Source organism: Chelonoidis abingdonii, chromosome 16 (genome assembly GCF_003597395.2).
Source record: "Chelonoidis abingdonii isolate Lonesome George chromosome 16, CheloAbing_2.0, whole genome shotgun sequence".
In the NCBI taxonomy this organism is placed as follows: Eukaryota; Metazoa; Chordata; order Testudines; family Testudinidae; genus Chelonoidis; species Chelonoidis abingdonii.
The window spans coordinates 25,408,110-25,430,689 of NC_133784.1; the positions used below are offsets into that span (position 1 = coordinate 25,408,110).

General features: G+C 43.5%; 1 protein-coding gene across 1 annotated transcript in view; it reads right to left on the reverse strand.

The window, feature by feature from the left end:
* Nucleotides 1–2,963: 2,963 nt before the first annotated feature.
* The window catches only part of NT5DC2 (5'-nucleotidase domain containing 2), a 62,202-nt gene continuing 42,585 nt past the window's right edge, over nt 2,964–22,580 (reverse strand). The window contains 4 exon segments of the mRNA XM_032805849.2: nt 2,964–3,931; nt 4,900–4,964; nt 6,325–6,465; nt 11,890–11,976. Of these exon segments, the coding sequence (XP_032661740.1) occupies nt 3,670–3,931; nt 4,900–4,964; nt 6,325–6,465; nt 11,890–11,976 (555 nt within the window). The 3' untranslated portion in view covers nt 2,964–3,669.

Here is a 22,580-nt window from a genome sequence, read left to right on the forward strand (position 1 = left end):
TGAGCATGTCTATTTTGGGGCCACCACCTTACTGGAAAACAAGGCCTCAGCAGATGACAAGTCAAGTCCACATTGTACTGGCCTATAAAGGTGTTACCCAATAATTAAGGTTCTCCTCTACAGACTTCTGAGGTGGAGGCACTTACTTGCTTGTTCTGCCAATAAGACTGGCAGCCACATCATAGAGTCTGGCTGGATTCTTCTCAGGACCTCTAATGCATTATAGGCCTCAGCAAGGCATAGCCTAATCCATCTAGTGATGGATGACTTGGAAATGCTGAGTCCTTGTCATTTCCGATGGAAAGACAGCTCTGACACACAGACCCTGTGTATTTTTGAAAGATAAGAGAACCCTGTGAAACTGTTTCCCTCTTCTGAGAGACCTATATTCAGAAGATGAAAGTGCTCCTTTTGGACCTGATTGTTCCTCAAGCTGGAAGATGAATGAAGAATAGATGGGGTGGAGCCCTTGGCTTGTGGGCCTATCCCTGGCCCCTGTGTCTGTGGGTTAACACCAACCAGTCCTCTAACAAATGGGGAATTCTGGCTCCTAGCTTCAAGTCTGGGTGGAGATAAATCTGTTCATTGTCAAAAAGTTGTTCTGGAGGCTGCTCAACCACCTCTGGATTTTCTGCCTGAACCTACCTTCCAAGATGTTCCCTTAGAGCATTTAAGGAGGGTCTGCCTGAGAGCACTTAGTGGAGATGGAAGGGAGCGTTTGGATTTTGCACCATTTTTTGCCACTATCTTGTCCAGCCTTTTCCCTGAAGAGGAGGCAAACCTAGCTGAGCCTAGGACCCATTTAGAATGAGTATCCACCTTTGAGGGACAGAGCAGTTGATTGAACCTGTCCCATTACCCTCACATCCACAAGGCAGCGTATAGGGTAATTTCAGCCTGAGGGGATACATTTACTGGGAGGCTTGCTCTCCAAAACAAGGTTGGATCTGTATTGAGGATCCACCACCTTTTTAAACAGACTCAAAACTTCTTGCCAAAAATAAATCAATCATTCTTGGGCTCTCCCTTGGCCTTGCTCAGATTAAGAGTCAGAAAGCTCCCCTTCAGCACAGGAAGGTGAGGCAGGGGATAGTTTTTCTTGCTCCTTTTGGGTTGTTTTTTTGTTTGACGGCTTGCGGATGTAGGTGTGCTGCTGTGACCTTCCACAAGACCTGAAACCCTCTAAAAACTGCCTTCTGAGTCCTGCTCTGCCAGGGTCAGCAATGGGGAAGAGGGCTACAGCATTCAGCAGCCACTTCAAGATGGGGGAAGGGTGGGGCACTTGAGCTCCACAAACCTCTTGTCCTTGCATTCCAGACTTCCCCTAGGATGACTGGATGAGGTCCTCCTGCTCCTGTTTCCCTCACTGTCAGCTTGGGAAAGCATCTTTTTACTTCACATGGTGCTTTCAGGGGTGCTGCTTCCCTTCCAAAAGAGAGGCAGAAGTGTGAGCCTGGAGGTGATGCAGCAGAGGCTCCTGTGGTTGCAAACCCAACCCCCCTCAGTCCCAGAGCAGAGAAGGAGAAAGGCACTTAAAAGAAGGGAAAAAAGAAAAAGAAAGATGAGGTGGCAAGTAGGAGCCCAGGCTGGGGCCTCCAGCCACAGCCTTGCAATTCTAAACTGCCTCTGGGGGCTGTACACCAGAATTGTGAGAGATGATGCTGGGCTGCAGAAAAAAGCTTAATAGTCTGAAGAAAAGGTATACAGAAAAGCAGTTAGCTACTTAATTGCTTCTTCCACTCAGTCCCCAAGCTGGAGTGTCTCTAAATGGAAATAAACAGCATGCCTTGATTTTAAGCATAGCTCAAAAATTTCTATTGGCAGGCAGAAAAAGAGGGTGTTGTAAATTTAATGGGGAAGAGGGATGTCTACGCTAACGTTTGTTTTATGGCTACATAAACTTCAGTCAGATGTTACTGCTTTCTGTGTTTCGAAACTCCTTTGACAATTGCAAGGATGTAAACTGAGTGCATCCTTCATGTTAGATATCACCACAGAGTTTAGATTTCATTTCAAGTGTTGTACTACCACTGCCATTTATCTTAAGATTAAGAATTTTCTCTCTCTCAGCTTTAGGCAGGTTCTCATGGGTTAGCACTGTTGTTTGGGGTGTAAACATTACAGGGGAATGTTTTAAAACATGGGTTTCAATGTAACATTTCCATATGGTTTTAGGTTGTATAGACCTGACAAAGCTGAATTATGGGCTAGCTTGACCTGAGATGGGTGGAGGGAAGATTATTATTAATAGCATCCCCATCTGGGAGCAGATCTCAATACTTTCATCCTTGTCATAATATTTCCAACTACTTGAAAGAGCAGTAGTAAGATTCCTGGCAGTATGCAGAAGAGATTCAGTGGTATGGTGTGTGCAAAGTACTCTGTCATAAAGCAGCAGCACAGGAGTTATGCTTCTCTGGCCCTTTATAATGCGTGTGGCTCCACTCCTTCAGTTACACAGACATTCTACACTTGTACTAAACAGAAGCCAAAGCAGAGCTATAGCTAGAAATCACTGTCTCCTACCCAAAGATTTGGCATAAAGTAATCCCCATCCATTGTCAACAACATTGGTTTCGTTTTTTGGAAAAATATATTTAACACAAGATTCACCTACCTCTCCATGCTTGATCACAATTTATCCTTTGTTACTCCCCGCCCCCGCTACTGAATCAGAATAATCTCTTCCACAGCTGTAGGAACAGCCTTGATGAGTCAAGAATACAAACAGGCCTTATTCTAATCTCAGTTTTACATTGGAGGTGATGTAACTTCACACCAGCCCATGACTTCAGAATAAGGCCCAATTTGTGCAAATACAGAGGCATTGCTCATCTTAAGATATGAGCTCTAAGCTGTTTACTGTAAAATTTAAGGTAGTGTTTTGATTGATTTTTCAAGCCAATAGTTTTCAATGTTAAATTTTAAAGTGTTGACTTAAATATATTTAATACTAGGACAAAGATTTTAAATCCATTATAGTTTAACTTTCATGCTTTTCAAAAACAATCCTCAAAGACATGGCAAATACATGATTTTAATGTCAAAGGCTGCAAAAATGCACCTTCTAAGAAGTGTATCAAGATCTTAGCTTTTGAATTGTTTCCATAACAAGTGAAGAAAAAAAGCCTCTATATTCAGAGACCAAAAATTCAAAAGTTAAGTTGCCTAAAATCAGCTTTCAGAGGTGCCGAATAAACCTTTAAATTTATGAGAGAGAAGAGAGGTGCTTAGCACTTCAGAGAATCAGGCCACTTCTTGCTAAGGTGCCTAACAGCAGTTACCCAATGTCAGCTACCCATATTAGAAGATTTGGGCCAGAATTTGGGCAGGGGCTGAAGATGGAGTTTTAAAAAAAATTTAGGGGGTCATGAAATGCAGCTTGCTGTGATTGTTTTACTTCTACCTAACCAACTCTGAGAATGCTTTGCAAGTTAAAATAGTCAATCATATCTCCCTTCCATTTAACTTAAGCACCAATTTGTTAGCAAGGCAGATATTTGGAAGTGCTGGAAGGCAAGGTTCAGTGATGGTCAGGGACAAAACACAACCCACACCCACGTTAAAATCATCCTTAGTGATAGGCAATTTACAGCCAAACAGCCTGACCCTTTGTACAAACAATTCTAGCACTACATTACTGTAAACTTCAGCTCACACACTTTCCCTTCATCGGATGTGCACCATCTCCTCCAGGAAGGGGGTTTTCATACAACCCGTGCAGAGCTGATCCATCCAGAGGGGTGCCTCGTGCTGCAGAGGGGTGCGCCGGGGGAAAAAGGTGAAGTTCATATCATAGTTCAGCAGGCAGCTGATGGATGCCATGTAGATATCAGAAAACCGGATCAGCCTCCGAGAGAAGTAGGTTGGGTTGTGGAAGGTTCGGAAGATGCTCCCGAACTGAGGATTGAATAAGTTCTTTGTAAGAGACCTGAAAGGAGAGAACTTGGTTTGCACGGGCTAATGTTTGGAGAAATTGTTAACAGAGGTTTTGTAACTAATTTGACAATTCAGACCTTGGAAACAGATATTCTGCACAAGGCTTTAAAATTTCAGGGTACCAAAATCACCAGGGCAGGTACTTTCCTTTTGGGCTATGCTATGATAGAAAAGACAGCAAGAGATTATTACTGGAGTCTAACCTTGATTGAATATTACCCAGAAGCGATGGTACTAAATGGACTTAGTAAATGTAAATAGTAAGGGCTAAGATTTCTTCTTAGGGAGGATGAAGACAATGGTTTGATATCCACTGCCAAGTCATTCCATGCCTGTCACATGAGTCCTGCCCTTTAGGAGGAATTTATGCATCTATATTTCTTAAACTTTACTGTTATCAGGACCCATCAGGGCTGAATTGAAACCAGTTTGTTCAAGATGCCTAGTTTCATCTAAGTAAACAGTGAGTAGGCTCCTTAGCCAAGCTCTTGAAGTGAACAAGGAAGATGAAAGCCTAAGAATGTAGGCTTGGAGCCTACAACACTTATGTGAGTAAAGATTTGCCAATCAGCTTCTATGGATGGAAAAATATAGATAGCAATGAAAACAATCTGTAGTGTAATCTGTCATCTAAGTGATTGCATGAGTGGAATGAATGCAGGAATAATGACTACTTTCTGCACTGTGAAAAAAAATCTGTGTAGCTAGCTTAAAAATTCTATTAGATTTCACAGAGAAATCTCTTACAACACAACACCTCAGAATAGAGGTTGCACTGCTTCACTAGCTACAATCATCAGAAACTAATTAGGCACTGGAGATCCAACTCTTGATTTCAAGATATCTACATTCATAGGAGAATATTTACAAATTTACAGGTTTCCACAGGAATATTCTGGGAGGAAGCGAAGTTTGCACGTTCATCCTAAAGCACTCTCAGATTTAGATACATTGAGTCACCTAATTTCCTGACGCTCTTGCATCCATTCCAGCAGCACCTGCTTTGATTCTGCATCTTGATACATCTAGAACAAAAAAGCCCAGTAGAAGTTAAATCTAAACACTGACTTTTCTCAAGTCAGTGGCTTTTCCTTAAGTTGATAGTGGCACTATCACCTTAGGTGCCAGGTATCTGTCTATGGCTCTTGGAGCTCAGCAACTTCTTACAATTGCCAACAGTAAGGAGAAAATTAAAAAGTCAGTGACTAAGAAAAAAGAAATTGTGAGACAGGCTGTAAATCCGCCAAACTCCCTGCTTTTACTCTCCAGTATTTGTGCTCTGGGAGATGCACCATGACTATGCACTACTTGGTTTAGAAAGTAAACCACAAGTTGCTGGTTAATCCCCCAACACTGCCTAGCAGAGAGTGTTGGTTGCCTAAAGCGTATTAACATCTGTGGAGCATACAAAAGATCCTCACGAAAACATCTGTTACATCACACAGTGTGGGTTTTTTGCCTTATATTTATGAAGGAGTTTAGGTAACTAAAGAAGAAAGCAGTAACAGCAATGGCTTGATGTTGCCATAGCACATGCATAGGGCAATCTTCCTCCAAGCAGTTTTGACATCTATGAATTTCTTTGACATTAAATTGTCTTGTGCATCTCAAACTCATTTTCCCTAGTCCCCTACTGAGGCTCTAAGCCAGACTGAAATTCAGGTCTTCAGAGACAAAAGGTAAGCGTTCACCCGCGGTTCTCTTAGTCATGCTTAGCAAGTTAACAGCTAACATGCAAAACCATTTTTGAGCACTGCAGAGGAATCTATGACCTACACTGATTTAAAGATTCCATTAGCAGGGATTTGATTTTAGGACTAGCATCATCTTATGAAAAGAGCCATCATTTATTAAATTAGTGTTACTGAAAGATTAGTGACAGACAGGAAAGCTGCTTCCAGTCTGTTTTATTTCACAAATCAGAGTAACAGTCTTCTGATAGTTAGCCCTCCCGGAAAGGATACTGGAGATGGGGTTAGAGATGGTTAATACTTCAGGTTGCCATGAGACCAGGAGGATGTGGACTATACTATGGAGGATGTGTTAGTCACCTGCCAGCGTAGTAGACACCCATCCCTATGTACAAACAGACCAGTATGTAGAAGGAATTATATTTCCTCATTTAAAAAGTATGCTACCAGCAACTCCACCTCTGCCATACTAGCTTAATTTCTTAGTCAGACACCACTGCTGTTCTAGTCTGGGACCTAACTGGGGCATAGACAAGTAGTATTACTAAGTCATGCAGCAGTTTTATCAGAATGGTCCAAGTCTACAGGGGCACAAGAAGATCAAATGCAATCTGACCCAAGCCAAAAATCTAAATCCTAGTTCTGAGAGGTGAAGACTAGACCGACTCCATAACCTGGCTCTGCTCCAGCCTACCTGCATTCTCTCCAGCAGCCCTGTGAGCGCCTGTTGCCAAGTCAGCGAGTGCATGTACTGCTCTGTATTAATGATCCGGATTTCAGGTTCCAGTTCTGGTACAATGGCTCCAGTCCTCCAGCCATGACGCAGCATCAAGTCCTAGAAAGCAACCCAGAATTTTATACTTTATCTTACAACACCGTCAGATGTAAAAGTGGTTTTTGAGGAACAGTACTAGAGTTTTCAGAATAGCGGAATTATTTAGGCTTAGTACTAATGTAGACACAAGGACAAATGGGTACAAACTGGACATTAGGAAGTTTAGACTTGAAATTAGACGAAGGTTTCTAACCATTAGAGGAGTGAAGTTCTGGAACAGCTTCCATAGGGAGTTAGTGGGGGGCAAAGACTTAGCTGGCTTGAAGACTAAGCTTGATATGTTTATGGAAGGGATTGATATGATAGGATAGTTTAATTTGGCAATTGATCTTGGATTATCAGCAGATAAGTCTGCTCCAATGGTCTGTGATGGATGGGATCTGAGTTACTGCAGAGAATTCTTTCCTTATGCTGGCTGGGAGCCTGCCCACATGCTCAGGGTTTAGCTGATCCATTTGGGGTCCGAAGAATTTTCCTCCAGGCGATTGGCAGAGGCCTGGGTTTTCGCCTTCCTCTGCAGCGTGGGGCATGGGTCGCTTGTCGGTGGAATCTCTGCGCTTGAGGTCTTCAACCCAGTTTGAACGTCAATAACTCGGGACATAGGTTAGGGGTTGTTATAGGAGTGGATGGGTAGGGTTCTGTGGCCTGCTTTGTGCAGGAGGTCAGACTAGATGATCATATTGCTCCCTTCTGACCTATGAGTTTATGAGCTATGCTCTGTTTAGTGTCACTGGCTTGACTGTTAGCAGTGTTTTTATCCTATGGAAAATACTGGCTCACATGGTCTGGAGCATCACTGTAGTGGTGCTCTCAGCTTCCTGTAGGGCAGGGGAAAGAGAGGTCTCTGCTAATCTCTTCCAAAACCAGGGCAGTTAAAATGGTTCAGAGATGAGGGCTCTTATATGACACTCTTGGGTCCCTCCTCCACACACATACCTTGTTTTGTGAGCTAGAAGACCAAGCAATCAAGTTCTGCATTAGACTGCAGGGCTACATCTCCATTCTTTAATGCTGGGGTAGAGCATTCCATAAAGCACCCCTGACACAGGGAATAATGGAGTGTGCCTTTCAGAGCATATCACCAAGCTTTCTGAGTGAATTCTGCGGGATGTTCCTGATAGCAGGGTGAGTAGGTGAATAAACAAATGTCCACTCCTTGTGTGTGTGGCAGTGGAGGAGGGGAGATTTTAAAGGTATAATACAGTGATGTAGAACACAGTGGTGCTTAAGGGGAAACATTCCCAGTCAACACTGAAAAGCACAGCACTCAAAAGGGGGCCTTTGAGGAGCCCAACAGCTGTACTGGTACAGGAGCAGATGAACATTGTTGCAAATAAAACCACTGAGCTTGGAACTTCAACCTGAGATGCCAACCAGATTTCCCCAGGTTCAAATACATTTAAAAAAAAAAATGAATAAATAAAAAAAGACACAAGCAATAGATTTAAGTGATGAAAAACCACTTGGGTTTTAAACAGATACCAAGTCAGAAGACAGCAGACAAAGCCAAATAAGTCCTTGCCCCCATTACAGTCTCATTTGTATGACCAGGTTAAAGACCAAGCTAATTTTTAGCTGCATTTAAAAAAAAAAAAAAAAAAAAAAAAAAAAGGGCGGGGGGGGAGGGTCTCACCAATACACAGATGTATATTTCACTGAGATAGGCCTCGAGGGCCATCAGCAAACTGGAAATAGGGTAACAATTGGAAAGATCTTTTTTAGAAAGGGAAGACTTTAAAGATTTGTTTGTTTAGACAAATGATTGGTGCCTTCTGAAGCAAAATGTTGAATTGTTGACACCATGGATTCATTTAAGATCGCTGTGTTATAAAAGGAGAATAGTCTGTTCTTGCCTGCGGGTCATGGGAAAAAAACATATGACCCCTTGCACCTTACAAAAACAATAATTATGAAAAAAATACAATCAACTGGGTTGAAAAAATGTCAGGTTAAAAGGGAACCACACATTAGAATGAGCCACAGGAGAAAGTCAAGAACGGCCAAGTAGATTGCTTTTCTGAATCTAATCTCACTGACCACACACTGCCTCAGCCGGACATTAAAATTTAGGACGCATATTAGACTATAAAGGCACCACTTTGGGCTTTTTGTCCTCATGATGTCATGATCCATGCACTGCAGTATTAGCAGTTTATTGCCTCAGAAGCTCAGACACAATAGCCAAAACTATCCACTTGATACAACGCTTTCCTAGTTACTGGAGAAGACAAACCACACAGTAGATAATAAAAACCCAGTGAGTCGTTCAGTCTGATAAACAGTAAATTCTCCATCAAAGAATATTTCAATCAAGACCCAACATAAATTAGTTCAGGGGAATCCTATGGTCTGTGTTATATAGAAGGTCAGATTAGATGATCTGGCTTTATAATCTATGAAAAACGTCAGTGACAAACCACAGATACCTAAAATCATAATTCAACAATAGCATGAGTACCTGCCAAACAAACAATATGAAAACATTTTTCTATAAAAAGGGATATAAAAACAATTCAGGAAACTACAGACCAGTTAGTTTAACTTCTGTGCCAGGGAAGATAATGGAGTAAGTAATTAAGGAAATCATCTGCAAACACTTGGAAGGTGGTAAGGTGATAGGGAATAGCCAGCATGGATTAGTAAAGAACAAATGTCAGATCAAACTGATGCCTTTCTTTGATAGGGTAATGAGTCTTGAGGATAAGGGAGAAGTGGTGGATGTGGTATACCTAGACTTAAGTAAGGCATTTGATACGGTCTCGCATGACATTCTTATCGATAAACTAGGCAAGTACAACTTAGATGGGGCTACTATAAGGTGGGTGCACAACTGGCTGGATAACCGTACTCAGAGAGTAGTTAGTAATTCCTAATCCTGCTGGAAAGGTATAACAAGTGGGGTTCCGCAGGGGTCTGATTTGGGACTGGCTCTGTCCAACATCTTCATCAACGACTTAGATATTGGCATAGAAAGTACGCTTATTAAGTTTGCAGATGATTCCAAACTGGGGAGATTGCAACTGCTTTGGTAGACAGGGTCATAATTCAAAATGATCTGGACAAAATTGGAGAAATGGTCTGAGTTAAACAGGAGTAGTTTAATAAAGGACAAATGCGCAAAGTAGCTCCACTTACGAAGGAACAATCAGTTTCACACATACAGAATGGGAAGAGACTGTCTAGGAAGCAGTAATGGCAAGAAAAGGGGATCTATGGGCCTATAGTGGAGCCCACAAGCACATATGAGTCAGTGTTGATGCTTTGCAAAAAAAGCAAACATGATTCTGGGATGCTTTAACAGGTGTGTTGTGAGCAAGACACAAGAAGAAGTCATTCTTCTGCTCTACTCTGCGCTGGTTAGGCCTCAACTGGAGTATTGTGTCCAGTTCTGAGCAACACATTTCAAGAAAGATATGGAGAAATTGGAGAGGGTCCAGAGAAGAGCAACAAGAATGATTAAAGATCTGAAGAACATGACCTATGAAGGAAGGCTGAAAGAATGGGGTTTGTTTAGTTTGGAAAAGAGAACACAGAGGGGACATGATAGCAGTTTTCAGGTATTTAAAAGGGTGTCATGAGGAGGAGGGAGAAAACTTGTTCATCTTAGCCTCTAAGGATAGAGCAAGAAGCAATGGGCTTAAACTGTAACAAGGGAGGGTTAGGTTGGACATTAAGAAAAAAGTTCCTAACTGTCAGGGTGGTTAAACACTGGAATAAATTGCCTAGGGCAGTTGTGGAATCTCCAGCTCTGGAGATATTTAAGAGTAAGTTAGATAAATGTCTATTAGGGATGGTCTAGACAGTATTTGGTCCTGCCATGAGGGCAGGGGTCTGGACTCTATGATCTCTCGAGGTCCCTTCCAGTCCTAGAATCTATGAATCTGTGTCAATGTCAGGAATAAGATGCACAGTAGGCAATGATACTGCAACAAAAGATAGGTTAAGATAAGCATAGTGTGGATACTAAAGTAACTGAGGAAAGGTAATCATAAGTAAGGCTATGATTCAGTTGGGTATTTTTAGTACAAGTCATGGACAGATCACAGCTGTGGGGGTGGAGAGGGGGAGCTGAGGCCCAGGAGGTCAGTGGCTGCTCCTGTTGCCGCTGTGGGGGCAGGGGGTACCCTAGAGGGCCAGCCACTGCTCCAGCAGCCCCAGGACCACTGCTGGGAACCGCTGAGCTCCTGCTGCTCCCCACACCTCCGGGACTGCTGCTTGGACAGTCTCTAGGACCAGCCTCATCGGCTGCTCCTCAGGCGGTCTCCAGGGCCAGCTGCCCAAGACTGCCAAAGCAGCAGCTGGTGAAGATGGCCCCAGGACCAGCTGCTTGGGTAGCCCTGGAGTCAGCCACACTGGCTGCTGCAGAAGCCATGGAGGTTGCAGGAAGTCACAGAATCTGTGACGTCCATGACCTCTGTGCGAACAAAGCCCTAGTCATAAGCAACAATTAACATAAAAAGGAAGATCACCACTGTATCTTCTGATCCATCTCTCTTCATTGCTTTCTTTCCTTCAACACCGTGGTAACATCATAGCTCTGTTCTACTCACTTTGTCCTCCAGTATTTGCTGATGGAAAGGTTCCATGCAGAAGTCACTGCTTTGTCACTTGAGCCAGTGGTTCTCAACAGGGGTTACGCATACCCCATGGGATACACAGAAGTCTTCCAGGGGATACATCAACTCAACAAGATCTTTGCCTCATTCAGTGTTTCTCTACCATCGCAGGACAGGTTGAGGGTAGGGTGGGGGTTGCAAGTGAGGGCCAGCATTAGGGAGTGGCAAGCAGGGCAACTGCCCAGGGCCCCATGCCACAGCGGCCCCTGCAAAGCTAAAAGTTACATGCTTCAGTCCTGGGCAGTAGGGCTCGGGCACCATTAAAAGGAAGTACAATACTTATATTCCAAAAGATTTATTTTATAATCTTATGGTAAAAGAGAAAGTTGGCAATTTTTCAGTACTACAGTGCTGTGACACACGTGTGTTTTTACGTCTGATCTGGTAAGCAAGTAGCTTTTAAGTGAAGTGAAACTTGGGGTATGCAAGGCAAATCAAAGTCCCGAAAGGAGTGCAGTAGTCTGGAAAGGTTGAGAACTACTGACCTGAGCAATTCGTACAAACTCGGTCCCTTGCTACCCCTCCCTACACACAGCCACACCATTCAGTTCAACTGGGCTTTGTTTTTTCATAGGAGTATTGTAATTCCACTAAATCCAAAACACACTTAAACAGGACAAGTTAACTAAGTTAAAAAAGCCACAGCAGAGGGTTCTACCTTGAGCAATGCAAAGGTATCTGAGTAAAAACAGGATACAAAATTAAGAATTAAGTCCTTCTTAAATTCTAGCAGACCAAAAAACAAAAAAACAAAAAAAAATATTCAGCAGTGTTGGTATTAAACAGAAGCAGACATGGTTCTACTTACTGCAAGATCGCTGTACAGATGGTCACCGAAATAAAGTACTTTGGACCCACGCCAACCTGTTAGCCTTAGAAAATCAAACAAATTTCCCTGCAAAGAGAGGGAGAACAAACAAGAATGTGAATATGAACCAAACACCTCATTTTTCTCTGCAAGTGATGACACATCACTGTTTTGTCAAGGAGTTCAAGAAAGCAAAATATTCAAAGTAACGACTTCCTAATAAGACAATGTAAAGTTTAATTATTTCACATGAGAATTTAATATAGACATTTAAAAAAAACAAAAAACAAACAAAAAAAAAAACACACTCTCCAAAAAGAGCTAGCTGCTTTTGAGAATACAGTGCACCAGTATGAGAGTTATTTTGGCAATACCTTCAAGTATTAAAAACACAAATATCATTCAAAAAAAGTCAATGTATCTGCACCATTTATATATTCTGCACTTCATTCAACTGGGGGAGTAGGAATAATTAATTTCACTTTTTATCAAGTTTCACTTCCGGGTTCTCATGCACTAGAATAGTCGCATGAAAATTAAAGGTGCCTTGAAGAGTTATTTTTATTATTATTAAAGCAGAGCAATTTTTCCTACTAGCTTCTCATTTTTGAGGAGGAGTTTTTCAAAACTACATCTTAAATTTTGGATTTAACATACTTTCCCTTTTATAATGAGGAGTCCTTGCGGCACCTTAGAGACTAACAAATTTATTTGGGCATAAGCTTTTATGGGCTACAACCCACTTCACGAGATGCATGGAGTGGAAAATATACTGCTTACTGTATTTTTAACTCTATGCATCTGATGAAGTGGGTTTTATTCCACAAAAGCTTATGCCCAGATAAATGTGTTAGTCTCTAAGAGTATATCTACACTACCAGCCGGATCAGCAGCCAGCGATCGATCCAGTGGGAGTCGATTTATCGCATCTAGTCTAGACGCGATAATCGACCCTGAGCACTCTCCCGTCAAGTCTTGTACAACAGCTTGGTGAGAGGCGCAGGCAGAATCGTCGGGGGAGTGGCAGCAGTTGACTCACCGTGGTGAAGACAACACGGTAAGTCGATCTAAGTACACCGACTTCAGCTACATTATTCACATAGCTGAAGTTGCGTAACTTAGATCAATCTCCCCCCTCCTCTCCCCAGTGTATACCAGGCCTAAGGTGCCACAAGGACTCCTCATTATTTTTGCTAATACAGACTAACACGGCTACACTCTGAAACCTTTCCCTTTTATGTAATTTGCCCTTGTTCTAATTAGATTGTCTGGCTTCCCACCACACACATTTTTATCTACAGTCAAGAACATCTCAAACTAGAATATGACTTGCTTTGGAAAGCTTTTCCAGTCATGTGCCCTGGATAAACTCATTTACTTTATAAGTCAGAAAAGCATTAGAAGGAAAAGCAAAGTTCTCCAGGTGTCACATCAGCTTAGACAAACTCCATCTGACATCTATTAGGGAAGCACGTGTGCTATTACACATTTCTGGCAATTGCTGCTGATTAGAGAGGTACATGTGACACTGTTATTACGAAAACATGGGCAGCGGCTGCAGACGTGAGGAAGACGAGCTACCAGATAACAGAATTTTAATGAAGATGTCAGAAAGGTGGTTTATTTAACAACCTTAATAATCTGACACATTAGATAGTTAGGGTAAATGTTAGAATCCTCTCTCTTTAGGTTTTAAGGCTCAGATCTTTAAAGGTATTTAGACTCCTAACTTCAATTGATTTTAAGAGCCTAGAATACCTTTGAGGATCTGGACCTAAATTTCAAAAAAAGCCCTCAACATACGATATCCAGAGATCTCAGTCAGGGCTCCAATGTCATAAGCACTGTACAGTCAGCAGGGCTGGATTTACACCTTATGTGCCCTTAGGCACAGCATCTTCAGCGCCATGCCTTGCCCCCTCCCCCGCCTACAGCTGACCTTCGTGTTTTTGCAGTAAAAAATGAAACTTTTAACCCACTTTTAACTTTTAGGCACCCCATGGCACATGCCTACTGTGCCTAGCTGGAAATCTGGCTCTGACAGTCCACATGGTAAAGTGCAATCCCCCCACCCAAGAGAGCTTACATTCTGAATGTCAGACAAAAGGCAACAAGCGAGTGCAACAAATATAAAAAGGATGGAGGGTGAGAACACCACTGTGTTAAAATCATATGGATACAGCTTGGTTCCAAGACTACTTAAAAAACCAAGAAAAGATTTATATTAACCAATTGAAGCTGACTTTTCAAATCAATCCGTCTGTTACTGTACTATTTATTCTACAAATGTATCATCCATAAACCCCATTAACTTTTTACTTAACTAGTGATGACAATGCCTACAAAGAAGCCTATAGATTCTTCCCCATTCTCCACCCCTGCTTGCTCTGCAATAGCTCCAGCAAACTGAGCGCAGGGGTTCTGTGACTCAATGCCCACTTGGTATTGATTGCCTATGGTACAGAAATAGGCCCTCTTCAGGAAATGCCACAAGCCTTCATCATTACTACTCAATTATGTGTGTGGCAAAAATAAGGTCTTTAACAAGCAGATAAAGATCAATTGCCAGATCATGTACTGAAAGCCCATTTTCTCATCACTACTCCAAGTGGGGTTGGGGGGGGAAGGAATCTATCTTTAAGCGCTCTTCTTATGCAGAGATTGCTTACAACCAGTCCTGCATTTGACTGACTACAAACTGGCCTTTCATTCATGGCTGCTGATGCCCAAGACGACAGTCTTCAACATACCAGAGAGGAAGCTAGTTCCACTTGTAGCCCAATACTGAAATAAGAGACTTAAACACAGCTGCAAAAGGTTTAGACAGAACTAGCCAGCAGCATCCAGATCATTTTCAACTCTTTCCCCTCTCCCCCTCAACCCTGAACAGTACTTGAGGAACTGGTGGCTGCAATGTAGAAAAGTTAGAGACCCTACAAAATAGTTTGGAACTGCACGATGGTGCCATAGCAAAGAGGGGTTACCCAGGGCCGGTGCAAGGAAGTTTCGCATCCTAGGCGAAACTTCCACCTTGCGCCCCCCCAGCCCTGCAGCAGCTCCCCACCCCACCCCTGAAGTGTGCCCCCTGCCCCCGTGGCAGCTCCCAGTGGCAGCTCCCCACTCCCTGCCCCGAGAAGCCCTGTGATACTTCTCCACCCCAGCTCACCTCTGCTCCGCTTCCTCCCCGAGCACGCTGTCCTGCTCTAATTGACGCCGCAAGCCTGGGAGGCAGGAGAAGTAAAGCAGCAACTGGGCAGTGGAACCCCTAGGCTGCCGGCAGAGACGCGGTGACCCAGGGGAACCCCTGGGCTGCCAGATGCTGTGGCAGCTCACTGACCCAGGGGCCCTGGGTCAGTGCGCCACCACTGCAGCAGCCGGCAGCCCAGAGGTTCTCCTGGGCCAGGGGACCCCCTGGGCTGCCGGCTGCTGCAGTGGTGCATTGACCCAGGGGACCCCCTGGGCTGCCAGCTGCAGTGGCAGCGCACTGACCCAGGGGACCCCCTGGGCTGCCGGCTGCCACTGCCACCGGCAGCTCAGACTCCCTCTCCATCCCAGCAGCAGCGGGCCGCTCAGCCACTTAAAAAAAAAAAAGTTTTGGGGCGCTGCTTTTTGGCACCACCAAATCTTGGCACCCTAGGCAACCGCCTAGTCCGCCTAAATGGTTGCACCGGCCCTAAGGTTACCAAACCACTACAATGGCTGATTAGAATGTCAGTTTTGCCTTTGAACTTAACAGCTGCCTCTGTGTATTTTCTGAAGGATTTTACGGTTTTGTGGGTAACAGCACCATTCAGCCCCTGCCCTGCAATGCTCTAAGCACAATCTGGTGTGGAGAAGTGGGATGGGAAAGGGAGAAGCATCAATACTGTAGAAACAGATCTGTGTGCTGTTTCCTGCTGGTTCAGGTAACGACCAGTGAGTAGCTGCAGAAGACTGACCTAGCAGTCAGAAGAGAACAATCCTGAGCAACATCATTGCTTGGGTGGTGTTGGTGTCACTAAGCATAACCCTAAGTAACTCAGGAGGATGGAAGGCCACAAGGGTATGGAGCCTTCCTGGTTTTAGGCCTCAGCAAACAAGAGTCCTTCCATGTTTAAACTTTAATCGACCTAAAAGGCCAGGTGTAACAGCAGTTATCAATTGCAACAGTTCTAACTGGTCTAAAGCAGAAATAATGATGCCTGTGCACCTTTAGCAGAAGGACAAGATAACTTGCAGAAGGAAAACTTACTAACGAGCTGCCACAGCCAAGATTACTTAATGCACCTGCGCTTACGTAACTGCTACAGGGGGAGGAAGGAGGAGGAGGGGGAGGAAGAAAGGAGAAAAAAGGGAAAAGCCACTTATATTAGGTGTGCTGGATCTGAGGTGTGCTAAGTCTCCCAGCACCACTTTGAGATCTCAAATAAAAACTTTGCTTGCTTCTCCACCCTAGTGTGTTTATTGGCGCTAAGCACTCCAGGCACGAACCACTGTTGCTTGCCTCGGGTACCCTCTGTGCCTGCAACAGTGGGAGCGGAGAGAGAACACAGACCCCTGCAACTCCTTCCCCTGGATCAAGAAACTATCAAGACAACCTGCTCTCTTTCCATACAGGTGAAAGTAGTTCTTCACCCACCCCTTTCCCAGGTTTCCATGGGATGGGATTGGAGAGCAGCCTTTCCTCACGCTTCCGGGGAGGAAAGAGTCAGGAGATAATCAAGACTTTGGGTGCAATTGCCCCTGGGGAGGGAAGGGTAAACATAGGTACTAGTCCCCTGGAAGCAGGAAAACAGACCCTACATCAGCACTGAAGAGCATGAGAGGAGGCTTATGAGTTCTGAGAACATCAGAGAGTGAAATCACAAGAGGGTCGGAGGTGGATGGGGGTGGATCCGGGGACAGGGGGAACAGAATTAGTAGTCCAAGACACAGGAGGAGGGAGGAAGAGATCAAAACATTAAAATAAAAATTAACTCAGAACAGAGAATAATATTGTGGAAATCCAAGATACTGCTTCAAATCCCGTGTCATAAAAGGCTCATCTGACTTGTTTGTTTATCAAGGATCTATTGAAAAGAATCTCTCCTCCTCTCCCCCCTCCACCCCTCATTGCTGTGCCAGACAATATTGTTTAATCCAGAATTGGCTGTATTAACAGCAACGTTCAGGTAAGCATTTCAATCCCTTGTATTAGAACATGCTTATATGGTTTTGAATTTACAACTGATTTAAATCCAAAACCAACACAAACACCACCCATATTCTGAAAGTCTGAAAGCCAAAACACTTTTCCAACTCGAGAAAAAAAAATAATCCCATGTCTGAACGTTTCCTAATGTCCATCTATGGAAGCACACCTCGTTCCACTCCTCCTGAGCAGTTTCCCTTGAAAGTCACAAAGCAAACAGGACTTTTTAGAAAATAAGTAGTCAAATACAACCCTTTGCAGCAATGCTGACCCTCATGCCTGTTTAAACTGAAGCTGGAATGAATTTTACTCCTTGCCCCAGTATTGGATTCTTCCAGCACCACAATCTATTGCAGTAACAAAAATACAGGGAGCTGCTGGCCAAACTAATCAGCCATTTGGGCATCCTGTGTGCATATTGCACACATACTGGACTGCCTTCCTGTCCCATAATCATCATTACAAAAACCTGACCCAGCTCCATGCCACAGCATTAGCAATACTGAAGGACTTGAGTAATAATCCTGTTGCATATTGCTCCAAGAGTCTCAAAATGCTTTACAGACTATTAAAAGCTCACAATAGCCCCATGAGGGTGTTACACCTATCTCCCAGATGGAGAACAGAAGTTGAATGACTTGCCTAAAGTCTTTTCCACTACTAGCAAGGCAGCCCAGCAGTCCAGACAAATTTTGCTATTGTAACAGCAAAACAGTGCCTTGTGCACTTTAAGGCAGGTCAAGAATTTAGAAATGCAATTTGGTATAGTACATTTTTAATCCTAAATCTTGCTCATGCTATGCTTGTGTGAGCCCTTGGAACACACTGCTTTTGGCAGCTTTGCAACCTAGTGCATCCTCAACCAGTGGCTCCTAGCTGGCTGACAATGCTACTTTAAAGTAGCAGACCTAAGGTCACCTACTCCTGGGGGAATTCTGTGCCAAAAAATTAAATATTCTGTCCATATTTTAAAACTCTGCAAATTTTAAATATCAAAAAAACCCAACACTACATAATCATGCCAGTTTCAATTCTTTTGGTAGTTTATTTCAATAGCTGTCAGCAAGTATGTCTAACCCAGACACAAAAATTCCCCCAGGAGCAGAGAGTTAATGAAACCCCTATGACAACCCAGTTCTTGTTTCTCTACCCCTTCTCCCCCTAGAGCCCAGCTGGGGGGCCAGACACCCATAATCCTTCCCCTCCCCCAAGCCAATACACCCAAACCCACTAATCCCCAGAGCCCAGCCACAAGGCCCTGCAAGGCCAGATACCTGCAGCCCATCCCTCCCAGAGCCCAGTCACAGACCACAACCCTTCCCCACCCCGAGCCCAACCATGCCCCCCCATCCCAGACACCCACCCGCCTATCCCTCAGAGCCCAGGGACCCAGAGGGAGAAATAGCCTGATGCTGGGTCCCAGGCTTGTGTGGAGTTTCCTGTGCACCACTGTCTCCTTCACTCAGGACGTGTGGGGAACTGCAGCTGCTGGGAACCCTCCAGCTCCCTCTCCAGCAGTGTCTTCTATGCAGGAGCTGGGCTGTGCCAGGTCCAGCAGCCCCTAGTGGCAGCCAGCAGCACTGCAGCCCATTTCTGTGAGGAAAGAAATTCTGCTTGCACTATGCAGTGGTGCAGAATTTCCTCAGGAGTAAGGGTCCCAGCTACACTAGAGACCATATTGCTATCTATGAATTGCCCAGACAGTTTTACTCCTCTGGCACAATACAGATCATGAAGCCAAGGACAAGACGTGAGAGCACTGAGGACAAAGCACTCTCAGTTGAGGGAGATCTGGCTGTAGAAGGAAACTGTCAGACAAGATTAATCTATACTCATCTTTAGAAAATGCTGCAAAAGCTTCCTCTTTGAAAAAGATTTTCTGCCATAATCAGAAGGCCACACACCGTATCAACCACCCTCCTCTACCAAAACACCCCCACACCCTTCCCTAAGCAAAGCTTTCTATAACCTAGAAAGGAAGAAGACAAACACTGCATGAATCCTGCCAGGGACTAAGCTGCTGCTAATATACTTTATGTGAAAGACACTCTGATATTAGGGTGAGGGGTGGCAGTATAAAACTCTAAGATTGATAACTGAAGATATGGGTTAGTAAAAAGAAGCAAGCAGACTTAGACTGGGAAATACCTGTAGCAACTACCTAATAAGGAAGGGCAGTAAGGAAAATTTGATTTGCAGAAATGAGAAAACAGGAGGCAGTGGGGTAGAAAGATCCTCTGTTATGGCACTGGAAGATGGAGGCGGCAGCAATTTCATGACATGAGCCAACTGTCATGCCACTTGCCTAAAAGGATCTTGGTAAGCAAACCACCACTGGGCTAGCTTCCAAAAGCAAGAAGATTGCACTGACTAGTCTCCTCACTACCACAGTCAGTCAGCCATTGCATGTGCATACATCTACACTGGCAACCCCACTAAATTCCTGACCATTTGTCCAGTCAATTATTCAACCTAGAGCTGTCCAGCAAGTTGCACTCAATAGTTCAGTTTATTTTCTCAGAGCTACAATTCATTGCAAGAGTGACATTTTTGTACTTTTCCATGGAGTTTGAACATTTCCTCAGGCAGCCCATGATCTACTGTATGTTGCTAGGAGTCTGCTATTTCTGTGGTTAGCCTGTAATCACCACTTAACAGAAGGCAGGAAATAGTGCTTACCCTGGGAACTTGCAGGAAGCTGTATTTTAAGTGTAAATTGTATTTAAATTGCCACCTTACTAATCAGAGGTCAGTAGCCATCCCGTGTTACCCCTGGGGGTGGACTGATCAGCCAACAGTTTTCTCCATCTCTCATTTTCTGAGACTGATAATTTATACTATTCATTGTTAAAGCTCTTACTTCGGCTTTCCAACTTGTATCAATGAAGGCTGGAAACTGGTTTATAATTCCCCACACTGGGCTCTCAAATTGCCAATTTCACTTCTCACTCACTAACATGGCCTTCACAGAAAGCAAAGAAAGGCCAATTCTAATTAAAGTTTGGTTTCAAAAGTAAGTGACAGATTAGACAGAGTCAGGTGCTTTTCAGCCCTTTCTGTGAATTTCTTAATCTGCTAAACTAAGAAAAATTGAGGGGTTTGCTCTCTTTGGAGTCAATCCTAAGAGACGAGACATGATCAGTTGAGAGTGCTCAGCACTCCTCAGGATCAGGGCACAGGAAGGGCTGAGTGCACCTCTTTGCACAGAGGAGGGTACTACCCGGATAGGAATATACACTTCCCAGACAATGGGAGTACAGACACAATCATGTAAATCTCAAATCTTGCTGCACTTGACCATTAAGTCAGAGTCTGGCTCTGAATAAAGAAAGGGATGCCAGTTTTCCTTGTCCACCGACTTTTCTTTAAGTGCTCACACTCATGTGTAATGCTTTGCAGAGAGTAACCAAATCAGTCCTCACAATATCCTCATTAGGAAGGGAACTATCCCATTACCCAGAAGGAGAGCATTTTGAAAAACCACACTATTTAAGGTGCCAAGTAGTTTGTCAGCACAGGCATCTGATTTTTAACTGAGTAAAGAAGAAATCTGCAATCGCATTGCATGAGTAACATGCAGACAGGGAAAACAACAGCATGATTAAAATTTGCCTTAGGTATAAACACTAAAGCTTTGCAAAAGCTATACAGTATCATCAGGATGCAAGACAATGTGCCTTGCTATATTTAAGACAGGGTTTTTATAGGGTGGGCACCCTTTTAGTAGGAAGGTGGTCTTGTAGACCACATCCCCTCTTATTCATGCAAAGATCATCCTTTTTACCACTTGCAAACAGAAAAAACACCACAGCTAGTGTAACATCTTACTAGAAAATAGCCAAAAATTTAAATGATTACTGTGAATGAGTGCTGGAAATGACAGTAAGCCACTCAGTACACTATCAATAGAATCTCCAACTTGGAAGGTTCTTGTAGATGTAGGATTTATGAATCCTACTTGGATTAGACGATCTCAAAGCAAACCACAAGTCATTCTCACAACATGCCTATGAGGTAGGAACTCTATTTCTGGCTCTCCTATGGGACTGAGAGAGACCTTGGGAAGGTCAGAAATCTTGTATTTGTAAACACATGTAAGATGGAGTTAATACCTACCTCAAAGGCATTACCTTCTCCTTGAGTAGCAACAGATGCAGAATGGATCATATTTTACACACTGCAGGAAGATAAATGCTCCTTCTGTCAGTTACACTGGAACAAGCCCTTTTCATCCAATGTAGCTGAGCAGAGTCTGTTTCTAGCTAATTGGAGAGTTTGATAATTGGGTCTGGTGTCTCGGCCCCTGCGCTACACAAAGAGTCCATAGGGAAAACGTGCTCAATTATATACTTTCTGGACACAATCTGGAAAACAAATTGGATTGGAGATGTGGACTGTTTCTGCCAGATAGCCTGGCCCAAAACTTAAGTTTCACAAAAATACTAACAATACTCTCTCTAATTCAGGGCTAGATATTTTTAAGCCATTTTATGATAGTCCTTCTGTGAGGCTGCTAACAAAATACTTGTATTTAACATACTTTGTGCAGAGTCTCAGAGCGACAGTCACTGATAGGAGCCTTAAAGAGAAGCTGTCATTTGACCTCAGATTAGGGTAATGGCTTTGGGTACAAGGTCTCTGGCATGAAGGGCTTGAATCTTGCCGCCCCCCAGCAGGACCGCACAAGTTCCCAATTGCCCTTCTAAGCACCATCTGGAAGAATCCAGTAATTGGGAAAGGTATGAATCAATTTTTCTGCCTAAGAAAGCTAAGGGAATAATAAGGGAGACTATCAGGCACTCCCGCTAAATTAACTGCAAGTTTCCAGACACCAAAAGGCAAATCTTTATTTTAAAGGGTTAAAAGAAGGTTACAAGATTAGGCAGAGAACACGATTGACCATCCATATAAACAGCTTATTACCACAAACATCTTAATCCATTATTAAGTATTAAATGTTCTATTGAAATTAACTCTTGGAATCAAAAACATTTTCCAGTTCTCCTTTCTTCCTGTGCAAGGAAAGTAAAAGTCAAATTCTGCTTGTAGTTACCTTGGAAATAATAGCAGAATCTAATTCACAAGTTTACTGCTAAAGCAATTAGATACAACTGTTACTGACCTTTGCCCAAACTTACTCCCTATTAGTCAATAGGGAGGGAAATGTAAAAATTTAGCAGTGATGGCCTTTCGGCCTGTGCAATAACTGAGCATCACAGAGTCTCAGAACTGATATATATACACAAGTAGTACTTGTCACTGAGGTCCAACACCAAAGATTAAAAATCTTGTCAAATCAAAAGGGAACCATGCCATTAAAGGGTTTTTTCTGCCACCGCTCCCATCCTGTACAACAGAGAATGGGACGCAAGTCTGCAGTATTTAAGAACTGGAAGCCAAATGGAAGAGGTTTTCACACCTCTACTGCTAGAACAGGGCCTCATCCTCCCTGATTGAACTAACCTCGTTATCTCTAGCTTGCTTGCTAGCATATATATACCTGCCCTTGGAAATTTCCACT